Raw genomic sequence first — 21869 nt, forward strand, 5'->3', positions numbered from 1 at the left:
ATATCTCTAGTCCTGACTTGTGGTCCAGTACTATTGCTAGAAAAACTTTCTTTTTTTTTTGAGACGGAGTCTCGCTCTGTTGCCCAGGCTGGAGGGCAGTGGCGTGATCTCGGCTCACTGCAAGCTCTGCCTCCCGGGTTCATGCCATTCTCCTGCCTCAGCCTCCCGAGTAGCTGGGACTACAGGCGCCCGCCACCACGCCTGGCTAATTTTTTGTATTTTTAGTAGAGACAGGGTTTCACCGTGTTAGCCAGGATGGTCTCGATCTCCTGACCTTGTGATCCGCCTGCCTCGGCCTCCCAAAGTGCTGGGATTACAGGCGTGAGCCACTGTGCCCAGCCAACTTTCTATTTTTAATGCATCAAAATTGTTACAACACAAACTGATCTTTCTCTACTCTCAAATAAGCAACATTTCCCAATGACTTTAGCTTTAGTACTTCCTCTTGCCCAATCTCCCAATGAAATTATAAAAACATCTGGGACAGTTTTTCTCCTTATTTTACATCTAATTAGCCACTAAGTCTTAATATTTCTTCCTTTTAAACTGCCTTTTGGACTCACCTCTTACCACTCCCACTGCCAGCACTCTAGTCTATGCCCTTATTATGTCATTCAAGCTGGATAGAAACTGCATGTGCTTTGAAGGTAGATAGATCTAGGTTTGACTTGGTACCATAACACACACTGGTGCAAACTTGGCAAATTATTAAACCACACTGAATGTCACTTTTTTCTTTTGTAAAATACATGTAACAATCCTTACCATGTAGAGTTGCTGTGAAGATTAAATATGACAATGATGTAGACAAACACCTTACCCATTGACTCCACAAATGGCAGCTGTTATTGTCAGAGTAAACTGCCTTACTTCCTGCATAAGGCTGCCGTACTCTAATTTGCCATGCTAGCCATGGCATCAGAACACACTGCTCCCTTACATTATTCGATTGAAATAGACCTTCCAGGGTTAGGTTGTCTGCTTTTTTGTATGTCAATGTATCTTTTAAAAGATCTGGGCAGGGAGTGGTGGCTCATGCCTGTAATCCCACCATTTTGGGAGGCTGAGGTGAAAGGATCTCTTAAGGCCAGGAGTTTGAGACCAACCTGAGAAACAAATTGAAACCCCATATCTACAAAAAAAGAGAGAAAAATAAAAAAATTAGCCAGGCATGGTGGCACAAGCCTATAGTCCCAGCTACACAGGAGGCTGAGGTGGGAGGATCACTTGGGCTCCAGAGGTTGAAGCTGCAGTGAGCTATGATCGTGCCAATGCACTCCAGCCTGGGTGATAGAGAGAAACCCGTTCTCAAAAAATAATAATAAATAATAAATAATAAAATAAAAAATAAAACAAAAACAAAAAACAAACCAAAAAAAAAACCACGAAAGCAAATACCAATCTGTCATAGCCATAAAAAAGAATGAAATCATGCCCTCCCTCTACAGCAGCCTGGATGGAGCTGGAGGCCATTATCCTCAGTGAACTAACTCAGAAACAGAAAATCAAATACTGCATGTTCTTATCTACATGTGGGAGCTAAGCAGTAAATTCACAGTAAGTACACTCCAACAATAAGTACACTGCAAAAAGGGGGAGAATGGGAGTAGGGGTGAGGGTTGAAAAATTAGCTATTGGATACTATATTCACTATTCGGGCAATAGGTACACTAGCAGCCCAATTCCCACCAGAACATAATACCATGTTAACAAAAATACACATGTACCCCTTGAATCTAAAATAATTTTTTTTTAAAAAAAGATCTGTCATTGTGCTTAATTTCTTGGTTTTAAGGCCAAGTCTCTGGGTTCTTGATCCAAATCACAAGTGCTTTTGATAGATGCATTCAAATTTTTAAAAATATGGTCTAGAAAATCCTGTCTTTGAGAAGTTACTGTACTCAGATCAACTACCTCAGTATCTCCCCGCATGTCCCACTGATGGATATACCTGCCTTTCTCCTATGCCATTAAAAATTATTGTTAGACTAATGTCCCAAGCCCTGTGTTTTTCTCATGCTACTTTTCTTAAAGTTTCAAGCTCCTACCTATTATGGACTATATCCTGTACAAATTTCTCTGCTTGACTTTCCCTACTTTGGTCCTGCTCTATATTTTCAACCTCAATTTTTCACTATTATACAAAATTTAAAAATTACTAATTGTTGGTGGGAGTGTAAATTAGTTCAAACATTGTGGAAGACTGTGTCACAATTCCTCAAGGATCTAGAACCAGAAATAGCATTTGACCCAGCAACCCCATTACTGGGCATATCCCCAAACAATTATAAACCATTCTAATATAAAGACACATGCACACATATGTTTATTGCAGCACTATTCACAATAGCAAAGACTTGAAACCAACCCAGATGCCCATCCGTGTTAGACTGGATAAAGAAAATGTGGCACATATACACCATGGAATACTATGCAGCCATAAAAAAGAATGAGTTCATGTCCTTTGCAGGGACATGGATGAAGCTGGAAACCATCATTCTCAGCAAACTAGCACAGGAACAGAAAACCAAACACTGCATGTTCTCACTCATAAGTGGGAGAGAACAATGGGGACACAAGGACACAGGGAGAGGAACATCACACACTGGGGCCTGTCAGGGAGCAGGGGGGCAAGGGAAGGGAAAGCATTAGGAGAAATACCTAATGTAGATGACAGGTTGATGGGTGCAGCAAACCACCATGGCCCGTGTATACCTATGTAACAAACCTGCACATTCTGCACATGTATCACAGAAGTTGAAGTATAACTTAAAAATTACTGTAAAGTAATGAGGCTTATTTAAATAAAAACTAAATAACATGATCTCATATATTGAAATGAGGATTATTTATCAAATTGATCATGTTTAGAGGATTTATAACTCTCTTAGAAAAGTGCATATTGTTTGTTCTCATCAGGTTGTTCCCTTTTCAAGTGTTGGCCCACAGACACCACAGTCATGTCCTGTGACTCTTTTCCTCCTTTCCCCTGCTTGCAAAGCACTCAGTAATGCTCACCTTCAGTCTAGATTCTATCACTCATTTAAAGAGCTCTATACATGTTGACGAGCTAATCTTTTAATTTCTCTTTTCTCTGAACTTCTGTTGCACTTAAGTTAGTAATACGTAGTCTGAACTTAACTCATCTTTGTCTCAGTACATCTCCACAGATAGATCTTAAACTACTTAGATCAAGGATTTCAATGATACATAATTATAATAACAAAGCACCTCCTTATCTTTCATAGTACTTATGACAATTCTGAGTTTAGTAAATACTTGTGAATTACCCACTAGTTTTTTTTATTGTTTTTTAAGTTGAATACTATATACAAGTAAATTATGATGTAATACTGTCTATATTCTCAGAATACCGCATTGACCTTTGAAAATGGTTTCTAAAAGTATGTAAGTAGCCAGGAAAAATTCATTTGTGATTACTAAAATATTTTTGTCTGTGAATCTGTTTGAGTAAATACTGATGCTTATATTTGCTTATCAAAACAGAATGATGATAAAATCAGTTTTTAAAAATAAAGGCTTATACAATAACAGTATTTCTACTTACCCTGTAGAAAGAGGAATTTTAAATTTCTTAGTCTGTTAAGTTGTAGCTGGATCAAATTACAAATTCCATTGTAGCCCAAATGAAGAACTTCTAAACTGTGCATTATTGGAGGCAAATTTTCACTGCTCATTATGTCTCTGAAACACATAGGTAAGTTTGAGGCCATAAACTTAACTTCAAACCATGTATATTATAAAAAGACAGTTCGGTATGTGTTTACTATAAACTGAAGTTAAGAAAATATAAATTTATTAATATATCAGAACTAAGCTATAATACATAGTCTGTTTATATTTTATGTAATATTCTTTAAAAAGAATGGTCTAGAATAAAGAAGTACATAAGGTGTTACAATGAAATCAATAGAAAATGCAATCAGGCAAGAAAAAAATGCATCCAGATTGGAAAGGAATAAATAAAACTGTCTTTATTTTCAGATGACATGATCCTGTATTTAGAAAATCCTAAAAGATCCACCAAAAAACTACTTGAAGCAATAAAGGAGTTTAGCAAGGTCACAGGATAAAAGATTAATATACAAAAATCAACTGAATGTTCTACCTACTAGCAATAAAAAATCTGAAAATGAAATTAAGCAAAAATTCTTTTTCACAAAGTATAAAAAAGAATAAAATACTTCAGCATAAATTAATAAGTGGAAAATCTGTACACAGAAAACTACAAAACATTACTGAGAGAAATTAACAAAGATCCAAATAAATAGAGAAATATTCCATGTGTATGGATTAGAAGATTCCATATTACTAAAATGGCAATTCTCCCAAATTGATCAACAGATTCATTTAATACAATCTCTATCAAAAGCCCAGAAGACATCCCCCCCACTCACTGTGAATAACCATCTTGTCCTAAAATTTTTAAAGAAATGTAAAGAATCTAGAATAGTCAAAACAATCTTTTAAAAGAACAAAGTTGGAGAGCTTAAATCACTGATTTTAAAATTTTTTATAAAACCACAGTAATCAAACCAGTCTAGTACTGGCACAAAAGGACAGACATACAGATCAGTGGAACAGAACTGAGTACAGAAATAAACCCTTACATTTATGCTCAACTGATTTTTAGCAAAGGTGCCAAAACAATTAAATAGAGGAAAGGAGAGTGTTCTAATAAAATGGTGCTCAGACAACTGAATATCCACATACAAAAATAGATTTAGACCTCACTCCTACCTCACAACATACACAAACATTTAACTCAAAACAGATCATAGGACTAGATGTAAGAGTGAAAACATAAAACTTTTTAAAGAAAACAAGAGAACATCTTTGTGACCTTAGGTTAGGCAAAGAATTATTACATATAACACCTAAATTGCAATCTGTAAGAGAAAAGTTGATAAATTAGACTTTATCAAAATTAAAATTCCTTCAAAGACATCATTTAAGAAAATGAAAAGAGAAGCCACAGATTGAGAGACAATGTCTGTAAATCATTTATTTAATAAAGGGCTTACACCCAGTATAAAGACACTTAATAATGAAAAGCCAAGCAACCTAATTAAACAATTAGGTTTTTTAGGTTTTAGATTTGAATAGAGATTTTACCAAAGAAGATATATGAATGATTAATAAGCATATGAAAAACTGCTCAACACTATTTGTCATTAGGAAAATACAAATTAAAACCACAATGAGATACCACTTCGAATGTATTAGAATGGCTATACTATAAAAGACAGGCAAGCACTGGCAGAGATGTGCAGGAATTAGAATTTTCATATGCAATACTTGTACACAAGTGTTTAAAGCAGTGTTATTCAAACCAGTCAAAAAGTGGAAACAATCCAAATTTCCATCAACTGATGAATAAACATTATGTAACATATCCATATAGTCATATCCATAGTGAAATAGCCCATATATTCAGCAATAAAAAGGAGTGAACTACTAACACATCCTATAATGTGAATGAACCTTGAAAACATGCTGAGTGTAAGAAGCCAGAGGCAAAAGACCACCTATTTTATAGTTCCATTTATATGCAATGTCTAGAAAGATACAATTCTAGAAAACAGATTAGAGGTTGTTTGGGACTAGAGGTGGGAAAGGAAATTGACTGTAAATAGACATGAAGGATCTTTTTGGTGAGATGGAAAATGTTATGAAATTATATTGCAGTTATGATTATACAACTATAAATTTAGTAAAATTATTGAATTATACATTTAATATAAGTAAACATGATACATAAACTGCCACTTCAATAAAACTATTAGAAAAATCAAATATGAATAGGATCCAAAAAAGTATGTATATAAATGAAATGTTCATAGTAGCTTTAATCATAATAGCCTAAAATTAGGAACAACCAAAATGTTCATCAATGATAAAAGCATAAATAACTTGTCATATAATACATATAATAGAATACTATTTGGCAATAAAATGAAATAAATTACTGACACTTGCAACAAAATGAATGAATCTCAAAAGCATTATGCTAAGTAAAAGGAGCCAGACACAAAAACTACTTACTACATAATTCCAATTATATGAAATTCTAGAAAAAGGCGAAATTACAGCAAGAGAGCAGATTAGTGGTTGTTGCCAGGTGCCAGGATGTCAGGGGAGGGATTACAAATGAACTTTTTGGAATGGGAATACTTTGTATTTTGATTGTGGTAGAGGTTTTATGATTGAATACATTTGTCAAAATTCATTAAACTTTACACTTAAATTGGTCAATTTTGTTGCATGGAAATTATACTTTGATAGAGGTAATAAAAAGCACAAGGAATGTTCTTTATTGGGAAAACTGGAATGAAAGTATTCTGATTTGGAGATACACATTATAAATATATATATCATATATATGATATGTATGATATGATATGATATATATATGTTCTATCAAAATATGTAAGGAGGTGGAAGGTTTGTCTTCATTTTTTGCGTAAAGTATATATTCCATTGGTGCTGAGTCATTAAGTGACCAGATAAATAATTTAGAAATAAAAGCAAAACAAATGCTAAAAAAAAAAACCATTTCCATGCTACTGTGTATAGGGTTCCTTTGTGGGTTGATAAAAATGTTTATGATGAATAAACTAAAAATTGCTAAATTGTACACACAGGGTGAGTTTTATGGTATGTGAATTGTACCTCAATTTTTAAAAAAGAAACCCAAGGTCACCAAACATGCAGTACAAGGCCTTTTGTTTGTTTGTTTTTTGTTTTTTTCCCTTTGTTCACAATACAGGTTTGAAATGGAGAAGGCAGGGAATAAACAATGAGAGAAATATTTTGAGTACCTTTTTATTTATGAAGTTTATTTTTGGCATGTAGCTATAAATAAAATAGGTATTACAATAAGCTAAATGTTATGTACTGGAATGTGTTACTGCTATCATTAATGTGATTAACTGCTTTTAAAATTCCCAGCCAAAATTAGTTATAATCATAAAAATAAAGAATACTACCTGTTTGTTTTTGAAATTCCTTGCTGTCCATAGCCACTTGAAGGCACTTTCTGGTACAGTAGTTGTCTATTGGTTAAGTGAGTCTGAGGCTTTAGTCTGGGCATGATTGATTCAATATGATTATAGTTGAGGCATAAGACCTACAGAAAGAATATCTTATTAATCAGAAATCCTGGAAATTATTAAAAATTGTATGGATAAAACTTGGCATATACCACATAATTTAATAATATATTAGTGCTAAAACAACAAATGTTTATATCCTAAATAATCTAGACTTAGTTTTGAATGTGTTTTTAATCTGACATTCTGGGAAATTACAATAGTTCACATGGAGACTCTAGAAAGCTCCTCAGCTTTCTCAGTCTGTACTCCTGATTTCTCCAAACCTGACAAGGATGAAATAATTTTTAGTCGAAGAGACAGCTATTTATCTATGTTTAAAAGGCCTTAGTAGATGGCTGAGTCAAGGAAATAATAAAGGAGGCAATAAGGCCATTTAAAGAACCTAGAAACTTCTTTCCATATCTGCCTTCAATCCCATCTCTGACTACAGAGGAAAATTTACTACATATGTGACAATCACATAAAACTGAGGTCAAAGCAAAATCACTTTGGAAGGTAATAGTTTTTTTCTTGCTTAGTAAAAAAAACAAACAAAAAAAACCCAAAGAAAATTTAGGAATAATTTATCTACTTTAATAATGTGGAAATATCATTTAATCCAAAGTAAAGAAGATAAAAACTTGCATTGGAAACCTTGAAAGAAAGAAAAATTTGTGAATGACTCACCTTCACATTAGGTAGATAGATTAATCCACTGAATGAAGTAAGATTATTGTTCTGTAGATTCACATTACATACATTTCTAAATTGGTCGACTGGAATCAAATCCACTGTTCTGAATTTAGACAAATACAGTTACTATTTTAATAGGACAGGAAAATATAGGAAAAGGTGAGTTCCTTCACATATAGCCACCAAAGACATAAAAAAAAGTCTCACCTGACAAATATAAAAATAATTACTTTAATGTAAAATGAATTGGTTAAATGATTAGCTGAATATACATTTTGGTTGGATACATATGCAAGAAAGTGACATAGAATTTGGTTGCTTTCAAAAAAAATCTATTACCATATAAACATAGCACTATTATAGAAGAAACTTGTAAAAGAAACATTCCACTTTCTTTATAAATTCATATATATGTTCATGAAATCATAGTGAAGTTGATATAGTAAATCATAAGATTTTCAGGTTATAAACTTCAGATGATATATATGAAGCAGGTCATTTCTGAAATACCAGGAAGTGGCTAGGGATGGGAAAGGAAAGGAAAAGCAGGTAAGGGCTTTGAAAATAAGAGTTTCTGTGAGATCTTCTGGAAACCTTTATTGCATTCCACCCTGTGTGAACATTTTGGTAATTAAACAGAATGCTTGATTCACAGTCCATAGCTGTATCTTCATTTGAGCCATGACAGAGAAGAGCATAAAACTACATCCCTTTCCCTAACCAGTTCTCTAAACAAATCTTAAACTTGAAGTTACAATAATGACATACTTTTACCCATTAATAAGTTATTCATTCATTCAACATAATTTCATTAGTATTTCCTAAGTGCAGCGAATGTGTTTGGAAAGGCTACAAGAAAGATGAAAGAAACATTTCAGCCCCCAAGAAGAGGGAGCCAGAAAAATGAAAATAAAGAGGAGAATTGCTATGATAGAGTTAGCATCTCTATCATACCAGTGTAATGGCATTTCGGGGAAATAGAATCTGTAGCATGGAGCAGAAAGATCTTGAGATGATATTTGGAGCATTTGTAGGTATTTGTCGAGCAAATTAGCAGAAAAGAGTTCTAGGCAGTGCAACAGGTACAAACAAAGGCAGGAACAAACATGAAAAAATACCTTATGATTGAGCTTCAGTAACTAGAATATTTCAGAATTCCTGAAATATGAAGTGCATGGGCAGTAAAGAAAAGGACTACAATAGATAATAATAGACAGATAATAAAGGGTCTTTTATGCCATACAAAGGAATTTTTAATTTTAGGCTGGGCACAGTGGCTCACACCTGAAATCCCAGCACTTTGGGAGACTGAGGCAGGTGAACCACTTGAGCCCATGATCGGCGACTAGCCTGGCAAGATGGCATAAATGCTGTCTCCACAAAAAATACAAAGAAAATTTGCCATGCTTGGTGGCATGTGCCTATAGTAGGAGGATCGATTGAGCCTGCAAGGTTGAAGCTGCAGTGAGCCATTTTTTGAGACCCCATCTTAAAAAACACGCATTACTTAGCATGAACCTTTGCAGTAGAGTAGATAATTTTATGAGTTATTTATTATATTTATATAAGATGTATACATTTATAAGCTTCAGAAAAATGATAATTACATAATGTAATTATAATGTAAAAAGGCATATAATAAAATGATTGTACCTAATGGATGATGAAGTCCAATTTAGTTCTTGCATTTGCATGAAGTTGGAATGTCCTTGTCGTTCTGCAATCATGTCAGAAGTAAGTCTACCACCAAACAAATCTTTTGCATTCTCAGTCTCTGGTGGTTCCTATATGAAGGCATTTACAAAATGATGTCCTGTCTTACAGATGACTAAATTACGTAGTTCTCTGATTTCAGGTAAAAATTCAGTGGACTTATTTTTCCAGATTCCTCCTACTAAGTAGAACTAAATCCTGTGCATTATATATAAAACAAACATATGCAGGGCAAGGTGGCTAATACCTATAATCCCAGCACATTGGGAGGCCAAGGTGGGAGGATTGCCTGAGTCCAGGAGTTCGAGATGAGGCTGGGCAACAAAGTGAGACCCTGTCTCTACAAAAGCAAAAAAGAATTAGTCAAGCACAGTGGCACATGCCTGTAGTTGTAGCTATGTGGGAGGCTGAGGCCAGAGAATGTCTCGAGCACAGGAGTTCAGAGGCTGCAGTGAGCTATGATCATGCCACTGGATTCCAGTCTGGGTGACAGAGTGAGACCCTGTCTCTAAAAAATTTTTTAATTAAAAAAATTAAAACCAAACATATGAATACTGAAAGATGTGGAGAAGGCAGCAGACCAGGTAGGTACCTCAGGACCTGAGGAATGACACTCTGGATTTTCTTTTTGCCTCACCTTCTCTACTGGGTGCTAGAGAAGCTAGAAACCCAGAAATGACAATAAGAAAAAAACAAGACAAAGGACACAAAATGCCTACTGTCTCTAGTCAAAGGATCAGGAAGGGGGAAGCCTAGCACAGCAGAAAACTTTAGACAATAATAAGCCTACTCCTGCTAAACCCTACAGAATAAACTGTGGCCCCAACTTCATGCCCACAAGTAAAAGCAGAATGGGTTGCTTAGACTTTAACCTGTGCTCATTTGTAACAAGGCATTTCTCCATTATCCACCTGCTGAGTGGGAACCTGGACTTTCATCCCCCATCAGCAGTAACACATGGCCCCACTCCCTACCTGCAAGTGTTATTGTAGATAACATGGGGAGTCTGGATTCCCACTTCCACCCACTCATAATGAGTTATCTGTGGAGCATCAATTAGGTGTTCCTGTCTCTCCCAGCCAGGATGAATCAGTGGAGGGAAATAGTAACAAGGAGTTCCTTCCTTCCCAGCCCGAGTAAATCAATGGAAGTCTGGTGGGGAGCATGAACTCCTACTCTAGCCTAGCAGTTAATGAAGAACACACCTCCAGGTTGTCAACAGAGGCCACATGGAGGAACTTGGACTTCTATCTCCCACCTGACAGCAACGAAGTGGTTCCCCATCTTCTCACTGGTATAGTGTCAAGGGGAGGCTTGCTAAAATAGATTTAAATAAGACCCACATAATACCCCAAATGTCCAGAATAAAACAAAAAATATGTCATGCTAAGAACCAATAACATCTCAACTTGAATGTGAAAAGACAATCGACAGATGCCAACTTTGAAATGATACAAATATTTTTAATTGTCTGACAGGCATTTCAAAGCAGTCAAAGGAAAAATGCTCAACAAGCGATTATGAACATACTTGAAACAAATGAAAAAACAGAAACCTTTAGCAAAGAGATAAGTGATAGCAAAGCAATAGAAGATATGAAGAATGAAATGAAAATTTTAGAATTGAAAAATACTATAAAGAAATAAATGCAATGGATAGGGACTCAGTAGCAGAATGGAGAGAAAAGAGAAAAAAATAACTTGAAGACAGAACAATAGAAATTACCCAGTATGAACAAAAGAGAGAAAATAGACCCATAAATAAATGAGCCTCACTTTACCAAGACAGACATATCCTGTACTTGCAGAACCATACAAAAGATTTAATATTAGTATCACTAGATTCATAGAAAAAGGAGAGAAATAATGTGGGGCTGAAAAAGTATTTGAAGAAATTATAACCAAAAATCTTCCAAATTTGGCAAAAGACATAAACCAAGAAGCTAAGAATCTAATCAAACCTCAGATAGGAAAAAAACCCAAATCCATGCAAGGACACGTAATAATAATCAGAATCAAATTTCTAAAAACTAATGACAGAGAAAAAAGGCATGAAAACAGTGACAGAGGAATTAAATCTTACCTGTAAGGGAAAAACAATGTGACAGCAGATTTCTAATCAGAAAGCATGGAAACCAGAGGATGTGGCACAACATTTTCAAGTGGTGAAAGAGAAACATCAACCCAGAATTGTATATCCAGGGAAAATATCATTCAGAAATAAAAAGAGAAAGCAAGACATTCTCAAAGGAAGGAAAACTAAGCAAACTGTTACCAGCAGACCTACCTTAAGAAATGACTAAAGAAAGTTCTTGAAATGGAAAGAAAAAAAAAGGAATCTTGGAATGCCAGGAAAGAGGAAAGCACAATGGAAAGAGTATTAATAAACTTCCCTTCTTTTCTTGATTTTTCTAAATTATCTTTGATTAATTGATGTAAAAAAAAACCTATAATATTGTCTCATTGGTTCTCAATGTATATAGTGAAAATATAAACAGGGGAGAAGAAATAGACTGAAAGGAAAGTAACATTTCTACACTTTACTCAAACTGGTAAAATGTCAACCCTAACAGACTATAATAAAGTATGTATATGCATTGTAATACTTAGAACAACCACTAAAAAAAACTGTATGGAGAGATACACCAAAAAACACTATGGATAAATAAAAATAGAATTTCAAAATGTGTTCAAGAAGCTCACGGGAAGGCACAAAAAAAGAAAACAGAAGAAAGATAAACAAAGGAAACAAATATAAAACAAGAAAACAAAGTGGCAGACTTAAGCCCTAACAGGTCAGTTAACTATATTAAATATAAATGGCCTTTGTTCATCAATTAAAATATAAAAATTAGCTAAAAGATAACATGATCCAACTGTATGTTGTCAACAAGAAACTCACTTCAAATATAATATATGCAGGTTGAAAGTAAAAGAACAGAAAAAGATATCCTATACATTAATCAAGAGAAAGCAGGAGTGGCTTCATTAACCTCAGATAAAGTAAACTTCGAAGCAAAGGAAATTACCAGAGTCAGAGGGGACATTACCTACTGATAAAAGGGTCAGTCCACCAAGAAGACATAACAGTCTTAAATGTGTATGTACCAACAACAGAGCTGCAAAATATTTGGAGCTAGAGTCCCCAATTATTTTAGCCAATGATGCAGGTATTGCTGTGAAGGAATTTTGTAGACATAATTAAAGCTCCTAGCAAGCTGACTTTCAATAAGGAGATCATCTTGAACAATCTGGATGGGCGTGATTCAAACAATTGCAAGGCTTTAAAAGCAGAGGTGAGGTTCCTGAAAGAAAGAATTTTCCTGAAGAAAATCCACTCATGGACAGCAGCTTTCATCTATGCCTGTGAGCCCCAGCCTGCCCATAATCTTCGCTTCCTGATGGCCTGTCCTATGGATTTCAGACTTGTTTAGGCAGTCCCCTCCATTATTAAATATTCCTTGATATCTATATATCTATATATAGACATAGATATCTCTATATGTATATCTGTCTTACTAGTTCTGTTTCTCTTGTTGAATCTTCAATAATAAAATCTCAAAATAAGTTTTAAAAACATTAATTCAGCCTTAGAAATACCATTGCTTTTGTGTTTTTCATAATTATACAAGCAACATATGATTAGTGTCCTCCTAAATCAGGGATTGGTAAATGTTTTCTACAGTTTTCCTGTAAAGAGTCAGTCAATGTTTTAGCCTTTGGGAACACTAGCTTCTCTGTTACTATTTAATTTTGCCACTGCAGTGTGAAAGCAGTCATAGACTATATATAAACAAACAGGCATGGATGTGTTCCAATAAAATTTTATTTACAAAAATAAGTGGCAGGTCACATTTGGCCCAAGGGCTATTGTTGACAATCTATTTCAGACAAATGGTTTGAACTTGATCTAAATAAAACTGGTAAGTCATTTGATCTACTTTTACTCAAACTCCCTTCTTTTTTTCTACTCTGTTAAAACTTCATATCTAAATTGAGAATATGTATCCTTAATGCAAAAAATAATCTTTTAAAAATAAAAGTATGTGGGAACAAAAGATAAAATGAAAACACAACTACCCAAATCGTTCTTTGGTTCCTCCTAGTCTATGCCCTCCCTGGGTTTCTACTCCCACTCCAAAGAAGACAATGTAATTATATATCTAGAGAGTGTTGGACAGAGAATGAGGCTTATGTGCCTATGATTTGCCATTAAACAGTCATATAATTTGGAAGAAGTCATGTAACTTCTCTAGAGTTGCTTGTGTTCATACATAAAATAAAGGATTTTGACTATGCCATTTCCAAAGTCTATTTATATCTCAGACACTCTAGCATTATATATTACTGTATTACCTACCTCTGCACCCACTTTTCATGACTTCTTTTTCTACATATGTTTAATAAATGCAAGTATTAGAGCCTCACTTAGATTTCTTTACTTTCTCTACTCTCTTTCATTAGATGATATTGCATATGCTTTTGGTCTTAACTGTTAACTCTCTTCAAATTACATTCAAGTCCAAACATATGTAAAGTAAATTTTCATATGCAAATTTAATCCTGTGATTTCAACTGCCTGCTTGACATCTCCAGTCAGATGATCTCCATATAAAACTAAAGTCCAATACTAATCATCTTATACCCCCAAATTGCTTTTCTTCCTATATTCATATTCTGTTATGGTGTCTTTTATTGGCATAGACTCAAACCTTGTAGACATCTTTCAGTCTTCCTTTCCCTTGCCCTTCAAATCCAATGCATTCTCATTACCTTGCATTTAAAATCTAAATTCTTCAGTCTAGTCTTCAAGATGTCCAATTATTAATTCATACATTTATATTCTGCCTCATTCCACAAATAATTTGTGGCAGCTTACAGGAAACACATATAATCAAAGAGTAAAATGCAAATCAAACATAATGAAAATCAAGCTCACTAGGATTAGTGACAAAAAGACTATAAGATCCTATAGGGTTTATATTATTGAATCATAAATTTGGTCCTGAGCTTTTAGGTAAAGTGAAAAGGAATATAATTAAATAATACTCATTGATATGGATTGGCTCTGTGTTCCCACCAAAATCTCATCTTGAATTGTAATAATCCCCTCCTGTTGTGGGAGGGACCCAGTGGGAGCTAAGTGAATCACGGGGGTGGGTTTTTCCTGTGCTGTTCTCATGATAGTGAATAAGTCTCATGAAATCTGATACTTTTATAAAGGGGAGTTCCCCTGCACATGCTGTCTTGCCTGCCACCATGTAAGACCTGCCTTTGCTCTTCCTTCATCTGCCATGATTGTGAAGCCTTCCCAGCCATGTGGGACTGTGAGGCCATTAAACTTCTTTCCTTTATAAATTACACAGTCTCAGGTACGTCTTTATTGGCAGCATGAGAACAGACTAATGCAGTAAATTGTAGAGTCATGTGCTGCTGTAAAGATACCCAAAAATGTGGAAGTGACTTTGGAACTGGGTAACAGGCAGAGGTTGGAACAGTTTGGAGGGCTTAGAAGAAGATGGGAAAATGTGGGAAAGTTTGTAACTTCCTAGAGACTTGTTGAATGGTTTTGGCCAAAATGCTGATAGCGATATGGACAATAAGGTCCAGGCTGAGGTGGTCTCAGATGGAGATAAGGAACTTGTTGAGAACTGGATTAAAGGTCACTCTTGCTATGCAAAAAGATTGGTGACATTTTGCCGCTGCCCTAGAGATCTGTGAAACTTTGAACTTGAGAGAGATGATTTAGGATATCTGGTGAAAAATTTCTAAGTAGCAAAGTGTTCAAGAGGAAGCAAAGCACAAAAGTCTGAAAAATGTGCAGCCTGATGATGCAGTAGAAAAGAAAAACCCATTTTCTGGGGAGAAATTCAAGCTAGCTACACAAATTTGCATAAGTAACAAGGTGCCAAATGCAAATCACCAAGAGAATGGGGAAAATGTCTCCAGGGCATGTCAGAGACCTTCATGGCAGCCACTCCCATCACAGGCCTGGAGGCCTAGGAGGGAAAAAATGATTTCCTGGAGCAGTCCAGGGCCCCCCTACTGTATGCAGCCTGGGGACTTGGTACCCTGTGTCCCAGTCACTCCAGTCATGGATAAAAGGGGCCAATGTATAGCTCAAGCCATGGCTTCATAGGGTGCAAGCCCCAAGCCTTGGCAGCTTTGAAATGGTGTTGGTCTTGTGGGTACACAGAAGTCAAGAATTGAGGTTTGGGAACCTCTGCCTAGATTTCAGAGGGTGTATGGAAATGCCTAGATGTCCAGGCAGAAGCCTGCTGCCCTCTGCTAGTGCAGTGCCAAAAAGAAATGTGGGGTAGGAGACCCCACACAGAGTCCCCACTGGGGCACTGCCTATTGGAGCTGTGAGGAGAGGACCACCATCTTTCAGACCCCAGAATGGTAGATCCACCCACAGCTTGCACTGTGTACCTGGAAAAGCCACAGACACTCAATGCCAGCCTGTGAAAGCAGCTGGGAGGGAGGCTGTATCCAGCAAAGCCACAGGAGTGGAGCTGTCTAAGGCTGTGGGAGCCCACCTCTTGCATTAGCGTGACCTGGATGTGAGACATGGAGTCAAAGGAGATCATTTCAGAGCTTTAAGACTTGGCTGCCTCACTGGATTTTGGACTTGCATGGGGCCTGTAGCCCCTTTGTTTTGGCCAATTTCTCCCATTTGGAATGGGTGTATTTACCCGATGCCTGTACCCACATAGTATCTAGAAAGTAACTAACTTGCTTTTGATTTTACAGGCTCATAGGCAGAACGGACTTGACTTGTCTCAGCTCACACTTTGGACTGTGGAATTTTGAACTAATGCTGAAATGAGTTGGGGGACCATTGGGAAGGCATGATTGGTTTTGAAATGTTAGATCATGAGATTTGGGAGGGGCCAGGGGTGGAATGATATGGTTTGGCTCTGTGTCCCCACCCAAATCTCACCCTGAATTGTAATAATCCCCACGGGTCATGGGAGGGACCCAGTGGGAGGTAATTGAATCATGGGGTTGTGTTTTTCTTATGCTGTCTCATGATAGTGAATAAGTCTTATGAGATCAGATGGTTTTATAAAGGGGAGTTCCCCTGCACATGCTCTCTTGCCTGCTGCTATGACTTTGCTCTTCCTTTGTCTTCCATTATGATTGTGAGGCCTCCGTAGCCATGTGGAACTGTAAGTCCATTAAACCTCTTTCCTTTATACATTGCCCAGTCTTGGATATGTCTTTTTAGTAGCGTGAGTTGAGACTAATACACTCATTGTCAGTGAGCAGAACGTAACTTTTCCTTAGGAGTAAATGTTTTTCTTACATTTATTTCTATAAGTGCTTTCTCATGTAGCCCTTCAAATGAGGTCACAGAGAGATAGGACAGATAAGATCCTCAACATCTTTAGAGTAAATGCAGTACTGGTCTCATAGGAGTATTTTAAAAAACATTCTTCAGTGAAAGCTAACAACTGAATAAAGCCCAGTATACAAGGTTCTAGGGAATTTGTATGTGTTGGAGTGAGAAAGTTTTAGTGACCCATTCTAAGGAGGGTCCAGAAAACAGAAGGGCTAGGATTAGTAATCTTCTTGGAGTACCTCAGAATACTAAATGATCATGAACTATCTTTCAATTTTCTAGAAAATTTGATGTGTTTTCTTCTCTGATAGGAGCTAGGCAACATTACACAGGGAAACCTTTTACTCTTTACACATTTGTCACGCATTTACCCTGTTATGTGGAAAACAGGAGCCCTATGAATTTGCTCGTTATAGAATCCAAGTATCCAAATGTTGCTTTCACATTCAGTCCTAGGGTCTGTGTCTGGTTTTCTTTACAGCTTACTTAGTAATGTTGACATACCACGTTTGTTGGTTCAAATATATTTTTATTAATTATTAATATTAGCAACTATATTTTCACTGAAAATAGAAAGCTGCTTTTAGGCTTAAGAGGATGGTAAAGCTCCAGTGCATAATTTTTCTATCTTGCCCCATAAAATTGTGTTCTTTACCTTTTAGGCACTGAATTCAATGGGTTCTATTGTAAGCAGCACAACCCTCCCCTTCCACCACAATTCGGACAATTAAGAATTGACCAGATGACAAAATTAAAAAACCCAGATCTAAAATAAGCTTTGGAGACTTAGATTACAAGTATAGTAAATTTGGCTATCATGCTAGTGATAAAGCAATGTTCAAAATGACTATGTCCTATGAATATGTGACTGCAGCTTAGACCAAATGTTATGAGTCATAAAACAACTTACAATTGATATCCCATCCAAAGCTTTCAGTTCTGGAAGATGAAATATTACAAACAACCGGTAGTTTTCTTGATTCCATATAATAATGTTTCCACACATGTCTAGAATGACCAAGTTGCATAAACCCTAGGTAATAAAATACATATATTTATCTATATGTATATTTAAAGCGCTCTAGTAAGAGGTTAGCCATCCTCAAATTTTAATATTGGAATTATATTAGCTATCTTTCCATGGGATTTCAGTGCTTTTAAGTACTTTTTTTTTTTTTTAGACATGGTCTTATGCTGTTGCTCAGGCTGGAGTGCAGTGGTCAGATCATAGCTCATTGCAACCTCAAACTCCTAGGCTCAAGTGATCCTCCCACCATGGCCTCAAAGTGCTGAAATTATAGGCATAAGCCACCATACCCAGCCTAAGTACACTTTTAAGAGCAAGCGTTACCCTTTCAGACCACTAAGGTATAATTCTGTGCAATATTTCAATGGTCTATGTTATAAAATCAGAGTCTCTTTTAGGATACTAGTGCCAAATGTATTATCTATTAATGGTAAGGGCTTAGAGGGAACTTTGCTATGTTAAAGACAAATACACTTTGTTTATGGAATAATGGCTTAATAAATGGATGTATGTGTCTATATAGATATAACAGGAATAAAAGACACTGCTTTTTGAAAAGCAATGAAACTGAACTGCTTCTACTTTCTGAGAGGGTAGTAGAATTCATCCTAAGGGAAATGTGCTGTTTTATTAGACAAGACACTTTGATATGCCTTTGTTGTGAAGGAAGGGTCTTGGTAGGTATGGAAGGGAGAGGTGAAGACAAGAGGGAGTATAACTACTGTGCATCATAATGTGAAATGGCTTATTGTGTTGCTGGTGTTGTTGATTAGGTTGCCTCCCTAGCTCTATAAGTAGTAATTATATTGGGGGAATAGAATGGGGAGAAGTCTGAACTAAGAAAAGACAGGAAATGGACACAAGTTTTTGGTAGGAGATAAAGTCCTAGTAATATTGTATCAGCAAAAGGAGAGGCCAGTGTAAGACCCATAGTGTTAGAAAATGGCCACTGAACTTTAGAAACAATGAAGTCAAACATGACATTTGAAGTCGATTCTTGTTCTGTGCTATAGAAACCCTATGTTTTGTTCAAACCTTTAGTAAATCCTATTACACAATAGCCTTAAATTAGTGGTTTCTTTGGGGGAATTAAAGAAAGCAAATCTGAGCAAAGGTGACCGAATTTGAGCCACCAGTAAGAGAACAGTGAGAGATCATCAAGAATTGTACTGAGAACCGGAGAATGCTAAAGAATCCCTGGAAATATGAAGAAGGCACTAGTTAGGAGGAATAGGTTTGGTTTATCATACTTGAGTATTAAAAAAAGTTACCCCAGAAGGATAGCAAATGGGGACATTATGTATACACAGATATATATTTGTATGTATACAAAATTGAATGCAAATACATTTTAATAACCTTGTTATTCTTATTTTTATTTTCTTTATATTTTCCAAATTCTGTGCAGTAAACATGCATTACTTTCATAATATAAAGAAACAATACATATTTTAAAAAACAAAAATATTACTACCCCAGATGATTACCTTTAAATTGTACATCTCCTGATTGACAGCAATATAGTTATTGCTTATGTATAACTCAACAAGAGTAAAAGATTTTTGTAAACCACTCAATGAAGTGATTCTGTTGTTCTCAAGAGAAAGGGAGTGAAGATGAAGCATATTATCAAAGGTATGCTGTTCCAAACCAGTGAGAAGATTATTATTTATGCTGAGGCGAGTTAATTTAGTCATCTTGGAAATACCTAGAAAAATAAGCAAATTCAAGAAAAGATTCAGGTAACACTAAAGGGTTAATTTAAAAAATAACTGGCTGGTCATTTTATTGTAATCAAATAGCTAGGTTCAAATGGCTTTAAAGATTGTGTAATACTAACCATATTGCTTTTCCCTTTGTTTTGGAAGAATATAATCTTGTATATAAGCCCCATCTCAAACATTAAATTCAAATTTTGTATTTCTAAGTAGATTCCTTCTTCTTAGGAGTTAAGGAAAGGCATTACATGAACATATTGAATTTCTCTTTCAAATAACCTTAAAATGATGTAATTAATTAAGATTTTCACCATTTTGAAAACAAAAAGCTCTACACAAAGCTGAAAATAATCACCAGCCCTCATTTTTAAACATTAAGGGGAAGGAACCACATTCTGGAAAGTGCATCATTTGTATTAAAATGAACGATTTAGCCTACTTTTACTTTCTTATGCCTAAAAGTACTCTAAGATGGAAGTTTAGAAAATAGGACCAGTCTAACTCCTGCATACATTATGTACTGCAAGCACTTTATAAGTATAGCCAGGATGGTGCAGTTGAAAGACAAGAACTTCGGAATCCTAGTTGGCTTCAAATGTATCACTACTAGGTTTGTGGTGATACATAAATTATGTAACTGCTGAGCCTTAATTTCCTCATCCAAGGAGTTATGAAACTCCATACTTCCAAGGAGTTATGAAATTAAATGGAATAATGTTTGGAAAGTATCAAATAATTATCTGTGGTCCCTTTCACATTAGTTCCTATTGTGGGACTGTACAATGTTGAAGGTGAATCAATCCAGGGCAAGACAGGATCAAAGCCATCAGAGCAAAAATCATTAAATGGATATGGAACCTACCCATGTGTGAAAAAAAAGGAGAAACTCCTGTTACAGTTTAGAGGGGTAGCTATCTTCTCCAAAATGTAGGTGTAAGAAAAATACAGATTGGAAGATTCTTCTGTTTAATAAGTTTATGGAAGGAAATGAAAAGGAAATAGGGTTTTTAATTGTTATGTACAAAGCAAAACTAATACCCAGCTGTAGGGGAATGGGAGACTGGTGATAGTTCTAGACACAGGTGCCTGAGCTACCCCTAAGTTTACTCTACTGAAATCTACAGAAGAGAGGCCTGTGAATCTGTGTCTTCAATAAGTATCCCAAGTGATTCTCATGATCAAGAAAGTTTTAGAAACATATTGTTAACAACCATTAAAATGAAATATTTAACAAATGTTATGTATGCTTTCTTAGATATATTTAATACTTGCTTGTATATATATAATTTTTTGAAATCAAATCTTCTATTTTATGAAAAATGTAGTATATATACATGCTAAAAATAATCCAATTCGAAAATGAATAAAGTATAAATTCCCTTTCCCAGCCATGATTTCTAATTCTTACCATCTCTCCTTGACAAACACAACCATGTTACCAAAATGCACATACAGAAATATTCTTTATTCAGATAAGTGTATGTGTGTATACACATATACATATTTCTCTTTTCAATCAAATAGTGCACACTTGTGGAAATATTTTTTAATTTCTAGGCGTTAGTTACTCTTTTGAGATGGAGAGAGAGAATAAGAGAAAGTTGGTAGCAAGTCATGGAAAGCTTCCTTCAATTTCTTTCTAATGAAGGTAAGAATAAAATAAAGCTGGGGAGGAGTCAGAAAATACTTGACTTGGTAGTATATATTCTGGGACACGTTCTCTAAACTCATGATATTTAGCTGTAGATAAGCATAAATCCAAATGAAGAGAAGAATCTAAGAAGCGTGGAAGGGGAAAGGGAGGAAAAGTCTTTTTTATTCTCTCTGGTTCAGAAAAATATGTTTTAACACTGAACTTTAAACAGTCAAATAAAATATGTTATATTGGTATCATTATTATTAAGATATTACTAAAGCTGCTTAATTGGACTTGTATGTGGATCCATGGAAAACGTTACATATAGTATATTTTATTTTCAACCTCTAATGAGTATAATTTTCATTTTTTGTTGAAGTATTCAAATTTCCAAATATAACCTTAATTTTATATTTTTAAAACAGAACTAGTCTGCTTCATCTTTTTCAAAAGCATACCTCATTCATTTGTGCATTCAACTTTACAGACGTTAATGACTAACTAGTTGGTATGTGCTAGTGTTTGGTAACAGATTATAAACTAGCACAGAGGAGAGGAGAGAGAAGGCACAGGAGATGAAAGTCAGCTTGCTGGGCTCATATAAAGTAAAATAGTCACAAATT

The 21869-nt window shown here is 35.4% G+C and overlaps 1 protein-coding gene across 9 annotated transcripts in view; it reads right to left on the reverse strand.

Moving 5' to 3' along the window:
• Window positions 1-21869, reverse strand: part of LRRC9 (leucine rich repeat containing 9) — a 147632-nt gene that overhangs the window by 43462 nt on the left and 82301 nt on the right. For all 9 annotated transcript variants that reach the window (XM_050797772.1, XM_050797776.1, XM_050797774.1 and 6 more), the window contains 6 exons: window positions 19380-19600; window positions 17776-17898; window positions 9462-9592; window positions 7803-7911; window positions 7011-7150; window positions 3569-3705 (listed from right to left, as the gene is read on the reverse strand). In XM_050797772.1, coding sequence (XP_050653729.1) covers window positions 3569-3705; window positions 7011-7150; window positions 7803-7911; window positions 9462-9592; window positions 17776-17898; window positions 19380-19600 — 861 coding nt within the window. The remainder of the gene's footprint in view (window positions 1-3568; window positions 3706-7010; window positions 7151-7802; window positions 7912-9461; window positions 9593-17775; window positions 17899-19379; window positions 19601-21869) is intronic.

This window comes from Macaca thibetana, chromosome 7 (assembly GCF_024542745.1).
Source record: "Macaca thibetana thibetana isolate TM-01 chromosome 7, ASM2454274v1, whole genome shotgun sequence".
Lineage (NCBI taxonomy): Eukaryota > Metazoa > Chordata > Mammalia > Primates > Cercopithecidae > Macaca > Macaca thibetana.